The sequence below is a fragment of the Labeo rohita genome, chromosome 24, assembly GCF_022985175.1.
Source record: "Labeo rohita strain BAU-BD-2019 chromosome 24, IGBB_LRoh.1.0, whole genome shotgun sequence".
Classification (NCBI taxonomy): domain Eukaryota; kingdom Metazoa; phylum Chordata; class Actinopteri; order Cypriniformes; family Cyprinidae; genus Labeo; species Labeo rohita.
Window position 1 is genome coordinate 16,940,048 of NC_066892.1, and position 17,788 is coordinate 16,957,835.

A 17,788-nucleotide genomic window follows, 5' to 3' on the forward strand; every position below is an offset into this window, starting at 1 on the left:
AAAACCCAATACATCTCCACTCATTATATATGTAAATGGGATAAAATCCCAGCAGCTTTTACTAGAGTATGCTGCTAAGTAGCCATTATCAGACCGTAATTGGCATAGAAGACTGCAGTCCAAGTCTAGTCCCTTGTTAATCAGACATCTGATGGAGTTACAGTATACAGAGCGCTGAAGGGGAGCTCATATGTTCATTATTTCACAAATTTAAATGGCTGAGCAACTGGAAGCAATTGAAACAGCCACCCTTAGAAATGAGCACAAGTGTTCTGTTGATCAGTGCATGTAATTGTTTTAGTGACGGTGAGTAAGAGAGGTTAATGAAACACATGACTGACAATCTGTCTCTTTTACTTCGGCTTTATATTGCTTATAAAAGGCAAGTTAATGATATAACGTGTCAAAGTCAATATTACAGCGAAATGCTGTTAGTAACACTTTTCACAAACTCCTGCTCTTTAGAAAATTTTCAATTTAGAGCTTCTTGATACGTCTAATTGTGCCCAGTCTATCTTTAAATGTGTTTGAACCAGCTTTGTATTTTAACTTACTAGCAGGTTTCTTATGTGACAACTTGTTAGCAACTTTAAAGCACACAACTGATTAAAAAAATCATGTTTGAAGTATGAAAGTGCAATTAATGTAACTGGCTGCACATGTTTCTTCAAGTAATATTAATCACAGATGCTGTTTTACTCAAAGAATGTTATTCTGAAACCCATTGGAAAAACTCACTGAAATCCGTGGATCAAACAAATGCTAATTTTCTTTCAGGTTTTAGAAATACACGGAAATTGGAACTGAGTGAAATGATGATAAAATGTCATTCAGATCCGTGTGAGTCTAGAATTGTTGAAAATGTTGAAAAAAGATTTTTTTAAATTTTTTTATTTATTGTATCTTGATGTTTGAGGAATTACAATTCTAATTTTTTTGTTTCTTTGTTTATTTTATTTTATAGAATGTATAATCTTAATGTATCTTAATTTAAATGGTTTGCAATTCTGTGTTGACATCTCAGAATTAAATAATACTTGAAAGGCAGTAGAAATATCTGATATCAAATATCAGATAAAATATCAAACATTTATTTATTTATTCATAAGGTTAACTTTACATTTCAGTTTTGACATCTTAGAATTAAATAACATTTTAAAGTCAGTACAAATATTTGATAATATATGAAAAAATATCAAATATTATGTATTTATTAATAAAGTTAATAAAGTTAACTACGTTTTCGTTTTGACATCTCAGAATAAAATAATATTTGAAAGGCAGTACAAATATCTTATATAAAATAGATAAGATATCAAACATTTATTTATTTATTCATAAGGTTAACTTTACGTTTCAGTTTTGACATCTCAGAATTAAATAATATTTTAAAGACAGTACAAAATAATATATGAAAAAATATCTAACATTATTTATTTATTTATGTATAAAGTTAACTACATGTTTCAGTTTTGACATCTCAGAAGTAAATATTTGAAAGGCAGTACAAATATTTGATATAAAATACATAAAATATCAAACATTTACTTATTTATTCATAAGGTTAACTTTACGTTTCAGTTTTGACATCTCAGAATTAAATAATATTTAAAAGGCAGTACAAATATTTGATATAAAAAAATATATGATAAAAAAATCAAACATTACTTATTTATTTATGTATAAAGTTAACTACATGTTTCAGTTTTGACATCTCAGAATTAAATATCTGAAAGGCAGTACAAATATTTGATATAAAATATATGATAAAAAAATCAAATATTATTTATTTATTTATTTATTTATTTATAAAGTTAACTACATGTTTCCGTTTTGACATCTCAGAATTAAATATTTGAAAGGCAGTACAAATATCTGATATAAAATAGAAAAAATATCAAACATTTATTTATTTATTTATAAGGTTAACTTTACGTTTCAGTTTTGACATCTCAGAATTAAATAATATTTAAAAAGCAGTACAAATATTTGATAATATATGAAAAAATATCAAACATTATTTATTTATGTATAAAGTTAACTACATTTTTCAGTTTTGACATCTTAGAATTAAATAATATTTGAAAGGCAGTACAAATATTTGATATTATATGAAAAAATGTCAAACATTTATTTATTTATTTATTTATAAAGTTAACTTCATGTTTCAGTTTTGACATCTCAGAATTAAATAATATTTGAAAGGCAGCACAAATATCTGATATAAAATCGACAAAATATCAAACATTTATTTATTTATTCATAAAGTTAACTTTATGTTTCAGTTTCGACATCTCAGAATTAAATAATATTTAAAAGGCAGTACAAATATTTGATAATATATGAAAAAATATCAAACATTATTTATTTATGTATAAAGTTAACTACATTTTTCAGTTTTGACATCTTAGAATTAAATAATATTTGAAAGGCAGTACAAATATTTGATACTGTATGAAAAAATGTCAAACATCATTTATTTATTTATTTATTATTTATTTATATATTTATTTAAAGTTTAACATCATGTTTTAGTTTAACTACTCAACATTAAATAATATTAGAAAGGCAGTGCAAATATCTGATATAAAATATCAACTAAAATATAAAACATTTATGTATTTATTTATTTACAAGATTAACTTCATATTTTAGTTTTGACATCCCATAACTGAATAATATTTGAAAGGCAGTACAAATATCTGATATAAAATATCTGATAAAATCTTATTTATTTATTTGAAAAACTTCATGTTTCAGTTTTGACATCTTAGAATTAAAATAATATTTGAAAGGTTGTATAAATATCTGATAAAATATCAAACATTTATTTATTTATTTATTTATTTATTTATAAGGTTAACGTCATGTTTCAGTTTTGACATCTCAGAATTAAAAAATATTTGAGAGGCAGCACAAATATCTAATATAAAATATCTGATAAAATATCAAACATTTATTTATTTATAAGGTTAACTTCATGTTTGAGAATTTCATTCATTCATTCATTCTAAGAATATTACCTAGCAACATCAAATAAGGGCTAATTAGGATTCATGAGTTTGTAACGTCACTCACAGCTCCGGTGCCACTGAATAAAACATAAACAAGACAAAATGAACAATAGATCCAGAGTCACGGCTGAAGAAAATCACCACGCAACCAGCTGACATGATAAAATCATCGATCACAGTAATGGCTCTATTTCTGCTGAACCAAACGCACTGGTGCATGTGTGTAAGTACAGCGAAAAGTTGAATTGCACTCATGGGCATATCCCCTTAGAGCAAACGACTAAACAGCGGTTTAAATCACAATGATTACCATATTTGCTGCGGGAGCAAATGTACATGACAGGTCCGGGCCGGTACGTCTGAAACGAGACAGCTGCCATGAGCTGAGGAGCTATACTGCTGCGTTAAATAGAGAGTAAGTGAGCGGCACGCCATTATGAGTGCATGTGTGCTGAACTGACACAGCAGGCTGGCTGCGGTGCAGAGGGCATACAGGTTTAACCCGAGGCGATCGGTCAACAAACCATTTGGATAAGACGCCACCTCATTTCCTTTGAGACCGGGAGAAGAAAAGCAAACTATCCTGAGCAGCCAGACCTCATCCAGTTCACTTAGAGTTAAGTATTCAATTATTTAATGACACAGTGTTAAACTTATACATATGCATCAGGAATAAAGACGCCAATTGCTCTGTTGCATATTAACAACTGATTTAAATTTACTCTCGCAAAACAGCTGAATAGAGGCGTACTGGGGAAACAGGCTCTGGCGTTCATTTGTCAAGCTTGAAATACAATGAAGTGACTACAATGCATTTATTCAGGCAATTAATCAGTGGCGCTAGGAGTGCTGCTACTGTACAATATGCAAAATGCTCAAGGGAGAGCAGATTTGACAGAGGAAAATCGGCTGAGCAAGGTGGACTCTGTAGACTGAGAACATAAAGACTCAACAATAGAGCTGCTCTTCCTCAAGCACCTCTGTCATTTGACCACTGAGAGAAGAGATGCATTGTTCAGTCCATCTGGACTTCAGAATCCCATTGAAGAAACTACATTTGCATACATTTAAGAGGAAAGTGTCAAAACAACAACAAAAGACATAATATATAAACGTACAGTTCTGTTTCTCACAATTCTAACTTTTCTCGCAGTTGTAAATTTATATTTCACAGAATTTTCATATATAAACTCATCACAATTCTGTAATTATGAGATAAAAAGTCAGAACTGTGAGACAATAAAGTCATAATTACCCGGAAACCCATTTCCGCCACTGACTAAAAATTAAAAAAGGTAATTGCAACTTTTTATCTCGCAATTCCGACTTTTTTTCTCTCACACTTGTATGATACAAACTTGCAATTCTGACTTTTTTTCTGTTGTGAGTTAATATCTCATAATTTTGATAATAAAGTCAGAATTGTAAGATATAAATTCACAATTGCGAAAAAATGTCGGAATTGCGAGATACAGACTATTCAAATAGTTTTTTATTTCACAATTGTGACTACCTTTTTTCGCAATTTGAGTTTATATTCTGTAATTCAGATTTTATAACTCACAATTATAAGTTTATATCTCACAATTCTAAGAATTGCAAGATATAAATTCAGATATAAGCTATATAGCAATTCTGACTTTATTTCATAAAACTGTGAGTTTATATCCTGCAAATCTGACTTTATAACTTGTAATTGTGAGTTAATATCTCACAGTTTTGAGAAAAAAGTCAGAATTGTGAGATTTAAACTTGCAATTACAAAAAAAGGTCATAATTGTGAGATACAAACTATACAAATAGTTTACATCTTGCAATTGGGAGTTTATATCCTGCAATTTTGACTTTATAACTCGAGTTTATGTTTCACAATTCGGAGAAAAAACTCAAAATTACGAAAAAAGTCAGAATTACGAGATAACTTGAAATTGTGGGAAATAAGATACAAACTATACAAATGGTTTATATCTTGCAATTCTGACTTTATTTCTTGCAACTGCAAGTTTATATCCCACAGTTCTGACTTTATAACTTGTAACTGCGAGTTAATATCTCACAATTTTGACAAAAAAGTCAGAATTGCGAGATACACAACTATACAAATGGTTTATATCTTGCAATTCTGACTTTTTTGCGAGTTTATATCACAATTTTGAGGAAAAAGTCAGAATTGTGAGATATAAACTATACAAATACTTTATATCTCACAATTGTAAGTTTACATCCTGCAATTCTGACTTTATAACTTGCAATTGTGAATTTACTGTATATCTCGCAAATTCTGAGAAAAAGTCAAAATTGCAAGTTTATGTCACACAATTCTGAGAAAAAAAGTCAGAATTGCGAAATATAAACTGAAAATTGCCAAAAAAGTCAGAATTGCGATATGCTATACTATACAAAAAGTTTATATCTTGCAATTCTGACTTTATTTCTCATAATTACGAGTTTCTATCCCACAGTTCTGACTTTATAAGTTGCACACGATTCACAATTTTGAGAAAAAAGTCAGAATTGTGAAATTTAAACTCGTAATTACGACAAAAAAGTCAGAATTGTGAGATACAAACTATACAAATAGTTTATATCTCACAATTCTAACTTAATAACTCGCAACTACAAGTTTATATCTTACAATTCTGAGAAAAAAACATCAGAATTGTGAGATATAAACTCAAAATTGCGGAAAAAGTTAGAACTGTGAGATACAAACTATGCAAATACTTTATTTCTTACAATTGCAAGTTTATATCCTGCAATTCTGACTTTTTAATTAATTAATTAATTAATTTATTTACTTTTTAATTAATTAATTAATTAATTCAATTATTTATTTATTTATTTTACTTTATAATTAGAATTACTTTTTAAGTCTTTCAATTTGATGCACTGATTAATGTAACATATTGTAAGCAAATAATACAATGAATGTAACAACTGTCAGCCCCACTATTTAAATTATTTGTATGTGTACTGATTTCATTGACTTCCTGTCAGGCAGCTTGCAGGGAGCCCAAGACGAAATCCAGTGTAGACTAGTCCATCAGAAGTTTGTCTATCAACAAGCAGGTTTACATTGTGAAATCACATCTGAAAACCTGCTTTCCCCATCTCTCTTGTGGACGACAGCCTGACAGAACAACAGCGATACACAGAGGACAAGCATTAGGAGACATCATCTGGACCTGTCAGCAAACTCACACTCTCAACATATAAGTATGTGACTTTGCACTGACAGTTTGAAATACTCCTATATTTCGTTGTGTCTATCACTTCGTGACCTCCTTCTTTTTTCCATTATGAAGATTTCTAAGAAAATTAAACTAGTCTGAGACATTCACTTTTCATTAAAGTATAGCTGACCTGCCCCACCTTCCAAAGGGGTCTCTTTCAACAAACTCTGCAGATCTAAATCTGCTTTTCATTACTGCAAAGGGACTTGCAGGAAACTGAAGTCATGGTAAATTATGATACCAAACTTCATTCTGGATCAATAGACGGTAAACTTTATCCCCAAAAAAGAGTTCAATTTACAGTCACCCTCACAGAGAACTGCTCCATCTCATAACACTCAAAAACAGCACAAGCACTGTGTACAATTCTGATATAATTTTGGATATAATGTATAATAATATAATGCATTAGAAAAGTAAAGGAGCTATATATACAGAATATCGGCACGCTTGCAATTCTGTCAGAAAATGCAGTCCTTTTGCAGTTGCAAATGTTTTGGTACTCACACAAAATTAGAACACAAAAAAAACAGAGAAGAAATGTCAAAACTGATACTATTTCACATAGAACCCAAACAATGCACTGGACAAAATTATTGGCACCCTTAACTTAATATTTGGTAGCACCCCCTTTGGAAAAAATAACTGAAATCAAGCGCTTTCTGTAACCATGAATGAGTTTTTTTTTACCTCTCTACTGGAATTTTGGACCTCTCTTCATTTGCAAACTGCTCCAAGTCATTCAGATTTGAAGGATGCCTTCTCCCAACTGCTGTTTTGAGATCTCTCCACAGGTGTTTTATGGGATTTAGATCTGGACTCATTGCTGGCCATTTAGGAGCTCTCCAGCACTTTGTTTGTAACCATTTCTGAGACCTTTTTGAAGTGTGTTTCGAGTCATTGTCCTGTTGGAAGGCCCATGACCTCTGGTGGAGACGCAGCTTTCAGACACTGGCCACTACGTCGAGAACCAAAATTCTTTGGTAATCATCAGATTTCATGATACCGTTCACACAGTCAAGGCATCCAGTGCCAGAAGCAGCAAATCAACCCCAAAACCTTTTTGAACCTCCACCATGTTTTACAGTAGGGACTGTGTTCTTTTCTTTGAAGGCCTTATTTCTTTTTCTGTAAACAGTGCCATGATGTCCTTTACCAAAAAGCTCTACTTTTGTCTCATCTGTCCACAGTACGTTCTCCCAGAAGGGTCGTGGTTTTGTCACATAAGTTTTGGCAAACTCCAGTCTTGCTTTTTTACGCCATGGTGTCAGCAGTGGTGTCCTCCTGGGTCTCCTACCATAGCGTCCCTTTTCATGCAGATTGTGACAGATAGTGCAAGCTGACACTGTTGTACCCTGTGTCTGCAGATCAGCTTGAATTTGTTTGGAAGTTAATCAGGGTTCTTTATCCACCTTTGAAACAATCCTTCGTTTTCCTAATTTTTCATTAGTTTTGCTCTTCCGTCCCTGTCAAATGGAGGTTAGCTACAGTGCCATGGGCTGTAAACCTCTTGATGATATTGTGCACAGTGGACACAGGAACATTAAGATCACTGGAGATGGACTTGTAGCCATGAGACTGTCCGTGTTTTTCCACAATTTTTTCTCTCAAATCCACAGACTACTCTTTACACTTCTTTCTTTTCTCCATGCTCAGTGTGACACACAACACAAAGGTTGAGTCAACTTTTCTCCATTTTAACTGGTTGCAACTGGTGATTACTATATCGCTCACACGTGTTACTTGCTACAGGTGTGTCTAAATACAAATTACAGGAGCATCACATACTTGAAAAGTAATTATGTCTTACAATTTTGACAAGGTGCCAATAATTTTGTCCAGTCCATTTTTAAGTTCTGTGTGAAATTTTATCAAGTTTTACTTTTCTTCTCTGTTTTTTTTTGTGCGTTGTTGCAGTGCAAACAAAAACAATAAGGATGTGAATACCAAAACATTTGCAATTGGAACAATTTTCTGAGAGAAGTGTTGCATTTTCCAACAGAATTGCAAGGGTGCCAATATTTTTGGCCATATATACAACATATTTGTATATATATATATATATATATATGTATAACAAAATAGTTTTAAATTAGCTTTTAATATGCATTATAAAGACATTTTTAGTTGACATCAGCTATTTGAATTTTGCAGTTATTTTTACATAGCTGCATATATAGTAGGGGACAGAAATTAAACTCATTTTGTACAATGACCCATGAAATATAATGTGCCCTGCCCATGTCCATAAAATGATTACATACTATACATCTGCTGTAGTGCTGCCACATTTGTTCTGCCATTAAAAGGCTTTTAATGCTTCACAAACCTGTGCTCTTAAACACTAGCGGAGGTGTTGCAGACACATGATGGGTCACTCTGCGGGTTTATTTTTCCCATTGCTGATGCATCATTGCTACAGAAAGCTCTATTCTCTGAGATCAATGAAGGATAAAAGCAGCACTTTCTAGGTCATTTCCTTCTCAGGTCTCAGGACTTCTCGCTCATTGCACCATATTGCCAGAATCATTCATAGTATCCCCTTGCCTGTGATCTCGTTAAAGTTGTTGTATAAGAGGAGAAGAAAAACTGAAAATAAGCTTCGGAATAAACCATATTCCACTAAAACCTCACAAAGAAACTCACAAGGCGACAACATTTAAGCAATACTGTCATTTTTACCTCAGATCAAAGTCAAGAATGCTTAAAAACACAAACAACATACAAATACTTGTAAACCGCAGTGAATTTGGGCCTGAGGTCAAGCTAAATTGGGAAGCTCTCCCAATCTTTTCAGAGAAACCTTCAACAAAGTCAGCTGTAGCACTGACAAAGGGCATAAAAAGACCAAAACGAAAAAGTACACACAAGACACCATGCTGTGAGGCAAGTGAAGGAATTCTATTATGGAGAAAAGGATTGGCTGGAGAGCAATGGCAGGGCTCATCTTTGTGATGCCGGTTCCCTGTGAGCAGGTCAGAACAAAAGGCATCTCAAAAGTTGGGTCTGGTCTGTTTGCTCTTTTCCCCAGGAGGTCAGACTTTTTGAGAAGACCCCATGATGTTAAAGATGTTAAACAGCCAGTGTTTGTCTCTTTCAGAGGCCTCAAAGGAGTCCACTTCTTTACACTGGGAAACACTTCAAATGAATTTTCAAACATGTCAATGTTTGAATAGTTATTTACAGGGTTGTAAGATGCTGAATGCAATAGGAGAGGGAAAGTAACTTGTCTGCAGCAGATATTACAAGACAGCGGTTACTCTTGGGTAATTATGTTTGAAACTTGTTAAGGGAATAAGGTGTAATTTGGGAGATATGCAGGTCTACATTTAGGTCCATTTGGCTTCTAAACTAGGCTCATTAAGAGCATTTGATAGCCCTGGCTTTTATAGAAGAAGTACATCTGGTGAGGCCTGAGTTTAAAGCGACGTTTACACTGACAGCAATTCACAGCAACACAGTTACCTAAAGTCATCTAGTTTCAAACTTGTGCCAAGTTGTACACTTTGTATTCATGTTGGTTTTATATGGATTTGTAAATGTTGTGGTTATAGACCAGTAAGAAAGGTTTTGCGAACTTACGTTCAGCTACGCTCTTTTTAATAGTTAACTTATTTTTGAACTGACACAGACATAGAGATTTACTATAATTTTCACCCCACTGATTTTCATGCAATTTTAAGTTTTAGTTTGATTTAACAAATTGGTTATATCTAAGTGTGTAAAACATATACTTTTATATTCACTATAAAATGGGTAGGTTTAAATTTGGGGGTGGGTTAAAGGGGCTAAAAATCTAAATCGCTTATCGATTAAATGATAAAAATGAATTTTTCGTTATTAAAATGGGTAGGTTTAGGGGTTATTAAGGGGTCTGAAAATCTAAATCGCTTATTGATTTAATGATAAAAATGAATTTTCGCTATTAAAATGGGTAGATTTAGGGGTGATTAAGGGGGCTAAAAATCTAAATCGCTTATTGATTAAATGATAAAAATCAAGTTTCGCTATTAAATTGGGTAGGTTTAGGTTTGTGTGTAGGTTAAGGGGGCTAAAAATCTAAATCGCTTACTGATTAAATGATAAAAATTAATTTTTGCTATTAAATGGGTATAGGTTTAGGGGTGATTAAGGGGTCTAAAAATCTAAATCACTTATTGATTAAATTATAAAAATTAATTTGTTGCTATTAAAATGTGTAGGTTTGGGGGTGATTAAGGGGTCTAAAAATCTAAATTGCTTATTGAGTAAATGATAAAAACAAATTTTTGTTATTAAAATGGGTAGGTTTAGGTTTGGGGGTAGGTAAAGGGGTCTAAAAATCTAAATTGCTTATTGATTAAATGATAAAAATGAATTTTCACTATTAAAATGGGTAGGTTTAGGGTTGGGGGTATGTAAAGGGGGCTAAAAATCTAAATTGCTTATTTATAAAATTATAAAAATGAATTTTCGCTATTAAAATTGGTAGGTTTAGGGGAGATTAAGGGGTCTAAAAATCTAAATTGCTTACTGATTAATGATAAAAATTAAATTTTGCTATTAAAATGGGTAGGTTTAGGTTTGGGATTAGGTTAAGTGGGTTAAAAATCTAAATCACTTATTGATAAAATTATATAAATGCATATTCACTATTAAAATGGGTAGGTTTAGGTTTGGGGGTAGGTTTAGGGGGCTAAAAATGCAAATAGCTTATTGATTAAATTATAAAAATTAATTTTCGCTATTAAAATGGGTAGGTTTAGGTTTGATGGGTAGGTTATAAAATGATAAAATGGCATTGATCCGAGGATCTTAATGATATAATAGATCTGTAAATATTTTGTTTTTTAAGCGTATGTTAATTTTAAAAGTAGAAATACATCTAGATTCAGCATCAATAAAAATGGACACAAATGTACGGGTTGTGCTTGTAAATACATATACATATTATTACCTACGTATAAACAATAAGACAAGGCTGTAATGAGAGTTTTCTCTGACATTCCTTTTTCTGTTTTTTCCTTCATGTTGGTTGCAACCAGGGTTGCCATGTTTCCACAACAAAACCTGCCCAGTGGTGAGGGTCCCCCTTTTACTAAGGGGTAAAATACATGTTTTTGGCAGGATTCCCTGGTAAAATTCGAATTTCAGGGGATAACTTTCACATTATTGGGGTCACTTAAACTCGCGGACATGAAAAGCAACCCATGGCAACAGTGTTAAAGTAGCCCAATTCCGGTGGAAATCAGTGGACTTGGCAACACTAAAAAAAAAAAAAAAAAAAAAAAACAACGACTGCTTTATTGCTTTTTTTTTCAAGAAATAATGTTTTTTTTCTCACTTTCAGAGAGTAATCTGCCACCTCATAAAGCACAGAAACACAACAATTTCCAGTGATTAAACACAGTGAGTATGAACAGCCCTTAAGTCTCTCTAATCCTAATCAGCCTCATCATATTTATTAGCGAACATCATTTTTAATTCCCAATTCAATGCCAGTATCACACACTCAAAGACCGTGTTTGTTTACCAGTACTGAAACATTATATTTAGCGCAAACTGACATCTGGTCACACAAATGAGAGCTGTTAATAGGTTTCAAACCACATGAATCCAAAATGGAGTCCGGGGAAAGTTTACATATGGATCTAACAGCAGATAGCACCAGCCCACGGGGCACGAACGCCAGTCACGTCAGCATTGTGCCGAACTGACAACTTTTAAATTGGCAGAGTCTTTTTCTCAGAGCTTATGAAGCCACCGTAATTGGCATTCACACATGGCGGTAGCAACACCTGTTAGTCTCATCCTGGGTGTGTGAGCTGTCTGAGCAATTCTGGAAATAAGAAAGAGACAGACATAGACTTCTCACCCACCTGGATCAATGAAAGATCTTCTAAATGTAGCCTGAAGAGATGATTTCTGAAAGAAAAGACAGAAAAAATACATGAATTTTCACCCAAATCAGAACACAAGTTGCCTCAGAGGGTGGGAGGGGATTGCGGTTATAAATGGAGATTTTTATGGGTTGCAACATTTTGAGTGAATCCATGCGTGATAGCAATTGGCCAATGTTGTGAGAGGAACGTTTTGAGCTTTTTCAGAGATCAACAAGACTATAAATAAATCAGAGGATTGGGAACTAAATTGCCAAATTAATTGCTGAATAAATCACATTAATATGCTCCCGAAGCACATCCAGTTTTAATATAACCTGGCGTAACAGTTCAAGTTTGTATAATCTGCACATCTGGATGAAGTCTAACAATATGCCAGAGCCAAAAACCTCTCATGCAAAGTGTGCAGTCTACTGTCACCTTAATGAGCCAATGCTGGACCTTGCCTAAGGATAAGCTGCTTGTTTGGAGCAGCAGAGGCCTGTAAATGCTGCATGCATTTTAATTCTACAAACAAAAAACAACTAAAATTGCTTCTCCAAACATCGAGCATGAAATCTAGTGTAGCAATATAGCATTCTGCCAACTCTAATCTCAAATGTAATTTATATGTGGAACCATAAATCGCATATCCGTCCGGCATCTGTGAACGTCGGAAGCACAAACACATTTGCTAAAACAATATAGTGCGTAATCGGAAAGCGAAGCCTGTCTTATTGTATAAGAGAGTACATGATAAATCAGGTTGCTGTGATTAAGGTCCACTTACTGAATCGACATGTCTATTGATTGTGTTTCACTGCATTACCGTTACAGTCTTTTTAGGTTCTCACTATCAAAAGTTCCTTTGCACAGACTACTGGGCTATTATTTTTGTAATGACCATACAGCTACACTATCAGTGTCAAGGCATTCTGACTGTGCTCGCTCTAGGTTATTCATGACTATTTCTTTTCGTAGTTGCATTTGAGAGCAGTTCAGTGGGGCGTCAGGAACAATGTGATCTGGCCAAGTGAGTCGACATCCTTTGAATCATTATTCTTTGTTGGTTCTGGAACAATATTCTTATTTAAAAATGAAAAGCCCAAATGTAGCCACAGCCAAAGTTACGTAACTTTAATTTTAACTTTAACTTTTGATAGAAAGCTAGTTGTCTATAACATAAGATATTTTTGAGAACAAAAATCAAGCAATGTCAAAGTGAAAACAATGGAAAAGTACATTCTGTTAAATGAAAGTTGTATAAGGTTAGGCTGAACATAAATATTTTATACAGCAGTGCCTTGCTAAACTATTCATACCCCTTCATTTTTGTCACATTTTATGTTGCTGCCTTATGTTAAACTGCTTTAAATAACTTTTTTCCCCACATCAATCTACACTCCATACACCATAATGACAACAGGTTTTTAACATATGCGAACATTTATTATAAATAGAAAACTTCCATTGCATAAGTATTCATACCCTTATCTGGGACAGATAAAATGTAGCTCAGAAGCATTCATATTGCTTGTAGATGTTACTACGCTTCAAGTAAAGTTAACCTGTGGCAAATTCAATTGAATGAGTATGATTTAGAAAGGCACACACGTCTTACTAAAATGTCTAACATTTGAAAATCCATATCAGAGCAAAAACCAAACCCTGAGGTCAAATAAACATCCTGTAGAGCTCAGAAATAGGACTGCGTCAAGCCACACATCTGAGGAAGAGTTCTGAAAAATTCTGCTGCCTGGAAGAAGCATGTAGTCTCTGTTACCCTTAATGGAAAAAGTCTCAAACAACCAGGACTCTTCCTAGAGCTGGCCTCCTGGTCAAACTGAGCAACTGATGGAGAAGGGCTTTGAATAGAGTGGTGACCAGGAACCTGATGGTCACTCTAGTTGAGTTCCCGGATCAAATGTGGAGATAGGAGAAGCTTTACAGAGGTGTGGCAAGACTCAATCTTCTCCTCAGTGAAGACACATGAAAACACACTAAAGGACCTCCAGACTGTGAGAAACAAGATTCTCTGGTCTGATGTATTTCAATTCCAAGCATCAGGTTTGAAAACCAGGCACCGCTCATCACCTGCACAGTTGCATCCCAAAAATAAAGTGTGGTGGTAGCAGCCTTATGCTGTTGGGCTGTTTTTCAGTGGCAGGGACTGAGGAACTCGTCAGAGTAGAAGGAAAGCTCAATGCACCAAAATACTGAGATAGCCTTAATGAAAACCCAGTCCAGAGACTGGGGAGAACGTTCACCTTCCAATGGGACAGCAAGAGTGGCTTATAGACAACTCTGTGAACGTCCTTAAATGGCCCAGCCAGAGCCTTGGCTTGAACCCAATCAAATATTTCTGGAGAAACCTGAAAATGTGCATCTGCCCCCATCCAACCTGACAGAGCTTGAAAGGTGAAGTGGTGAGATGAAGAATGGCAGATAACTGCCAAATGCTGATGTGCAAAGCTTATCTCATCATACCCAAAAAGACTTAAGGCTATAAAGGTGCATCAGCTAAGTGCTAAATTAAGGGTATGAATACTTATGCAATGTATTCATTTCAGTTTTTTATTTTTAATAAATTTACGACGTTGTGACAATTCTATTTTTGCTTTGTCATTATGGTGTACGGAATGTAGATTGATGTGGAAAAAAGTAATTTAAAGCAGTTTAACACAAGGCAGCAACAACAAAACATGATAAAATTAAGGGGTATGAATACTTTTGCAAGGCACTAGTATAAAAGCAGGTTTTAAATTTGTATCTGTTTCAGTAAAGGCATGACTAAATATTTCACATTCTAAGTGTGTTTACTTTGACAGGTCTGCTCAGTCTGGTGTTGGTAATTGGCAGAATGCTCCTTGAGCTGCTGAGTATCTTCATGAGAACCCTGTTGCTCAGTGACCTTGATAAAGCAGCAGCTCAGTTGGAGAACCTTCACACAATCCATTAGGCCAGACTGTGGGTGCGTTTGTGAAGCCTTGGGCACTGCAAACCCATCTGCTCCAGGGACAACCAGTCGAGCCGAAAGCATCATGGAGTTCTACCAACACAAGACTTTAGTTTTCCTCTTCACAGCTCAATTCAAACAACATTGATCCAAAGCCCCTGACTCATTCTATCCATAGTGGTGGACATTAACCACAGAAAGATAGCTGAACAGCATAAACAGTGTTGTTTACTGTTATTTTCACCTCTCCAATCTAAAAAAACCCAGTTCTTGGTAGGAATAATCTGATATTTATTTTTAAGGCAGATAACCAATATATTAGACAAATAAATAGATAAACACACAGAAAAAGTAGTTTTTGTAATTTGCATTTAGCCAGCACAAAATAATGTGTTCTATGATTACTTAATAATAGTAATAATAATAGTAATAATAATAATAAACAGTAAAATTTGTTGGCTGACATTAATATGATTATTGATTTATTGTGCATCCCTAGTCCCAACCTCAATCTGAAGAGCTTTACTGGATTCCTTTAGCTCCAGTTGTTTGCATTTGTCTTGTTTGAGAGGTCTGCCGTCTCCAAAACCCGAACCCGAAAATACAAGACATCTATTGACAGACCGAATCGTTAGCTGGATCTGAGTGACTGAGTTTTCTCATTATAGGAAAACAATCAGAACACAATGTCTGGGAAAACTCAACAAGTGTTTCCTACTGTATAGTCTTTTCGTGTGAGCCATTACCACTGATATGCACTTCTTTGTTATACCAGCAAGTCATTTTTGATGTTTGGAGAGAACAAAGAATGCCAACCGCAACACTTTAGCCAAGTCAGACTTGATAATGATGTGTTGCACTTCAGAGCAGGTTCTGAGAGCTAACTAACACTTTCCGTCTTGTTACTTTCAAGTTAAAAAAAAACAAAAAAACAATCTGCTCATGATACAATGAATCACTGGTGAAGTGAATGGTAATCCCTGCTTCTCAGAGAAAAAGTAATTATTCTACCGCTCCCGGCCCTGTGGGTGAATGAACTGTTACAGTGCCTCATATCAAACCATTTCTGCGGTTGTCACAAAATAATTGCTTGGAGACCATCCAGGCTGCTGACAGATCGGGAATATGAGATTAATTTGGCTGAAGATGTATGGTAGGACAGTGCGAAAGTCTATGTGGAAATCATCACACTCATTAATTAGAGGTGGACACAGGAAATCCTATCCTAGTCTCACATTCATGGTGCGATTTTTTTATCAAAGTATCTGTCGGTGAGGTGGGTCTGTGCTGGTCTTTGTCTGCCACAAAAGTTCTGCGGTTTCATTGTGTGGTTTTGTGAGGACTCGGATTGTGTGTCACCATTGGGCTAATCATGGGAAACTTGGCAATCGTGACATTTTTGCAGTGGGTGTCAGTTTGGTGTTGCTGAAAATATAGTAATATATGAATGTAAGGCTTAGCAGACACACTGCCAGAACCTCTGACAACGATACGCTCATTCGTATACTGAAACCCATGGACTGAGTCCTAATTAAATTTCACACAGTGATGGAAGAAATGACCATTACCTTGCGCCCACGATTAGTTCATTCTGGCCGGGGTCGAAAGTCAGCTGGGAATAATCGACGGTGCCCTCAGATCTGAATCGGTGGATCCAAGGCTCTATTTCTGCAAAACAAAAGAGGGCACATGTTAGCACACATCACTAACTGACACACACACAAACACTGTCGTGATTTATATTTCTCTTCAGTTTGAGTGCTCCTGAGTGCATTTGTTTTTGTTTCTGTGCGGGTGTATGGTATGCATATCAAATGCTCTCGCTATGGCGCCTTTCATATTAACCTCTGGCCTTGACATCATAGCCTCAATCTTGGCCTGTCTAACATCTTTTTGCCTACCTACCTCTGTGTAATGGGATAGCTGCTGGGTTAGCTGTTCCAGTAATGGTATCATTTGTTAAGTCGTGCTACTGGTCATTGCTTTTTCCAGCTCTGGGATGTAGTTTCACATTAACACATGAGCGGAATGGACTATACATTGTTTCACAGCTTCAAAAAGCATGTGTCTTGTCACTCTGCAAAGAACATTAATAATCATGCATTACACATATAAAAATATAGTTAATTAAATGTATAAATTAAAAATAGATAGATAGATAGATAGATAGACTGATAGACAGACAGATAGATGGATGGACAAACAGATGGACAGACAAACAGACAGACAGACAGACAGACAGATAGATAGATAGATAGATAGATAGATAGATAGATAGATAGATAGATAGATAGATAGATAGATAGACCGACAGACACACAGATGGATGGATGGAAAAACAGATGGACAGACAAACAGACAGACAGACAGATGATAGATAGATAGATAGATAGATAGATAGATAGATAGATAGATAGATAGATGGACAAACAGACGGACAGACAAACAGACAGACAGACAGACAGACAGACAGATAGACAGATAGATAGATAGATAGATAGATAGATAGATAGATAGATAGATAGATAGATAGATAGATAGAAAGATAGATAGACAGATAGCGATAGACACACAGATAAATGGATGGATGGACAAACAGATGGACAGACAAACAGACAGACAGACAGACAGACAGATAGATAGATAGATAGATAGATAATAGATGAATAGTCAAACAGACGGAAAGCCACATAGACAGATGGATGGATAGAAGGACAGAATGGCAGA

At 34.6% G+C, this 17,788-nt stretch overlaps 1 protein-coding gene across 1 annotated transcript in view; it reads right to left on the reverse strand.

Annotated features, from left to right (window-relative positions):
• Positions 1-17,788, reverse strand: part of sema5a (sema domain, seven thrombospondin repeats (type 1 and type 1-like), transmembrane domain (TM) and short cytoplasmic domain, (semaphorin) 5A) — a 202,873-nt gene that overhangs the window by 114,349 nt on the left and 70,736 nt on the right. The window contains 2 exon segments of the mRNA XM_051098227.1: positions 12,106-12,151; positions 16,630-16,729. Coding sequence (XP_050954184.1) covers positions 12,106-12,151; positions 16,630-16,729 — 146 coding nt within the window.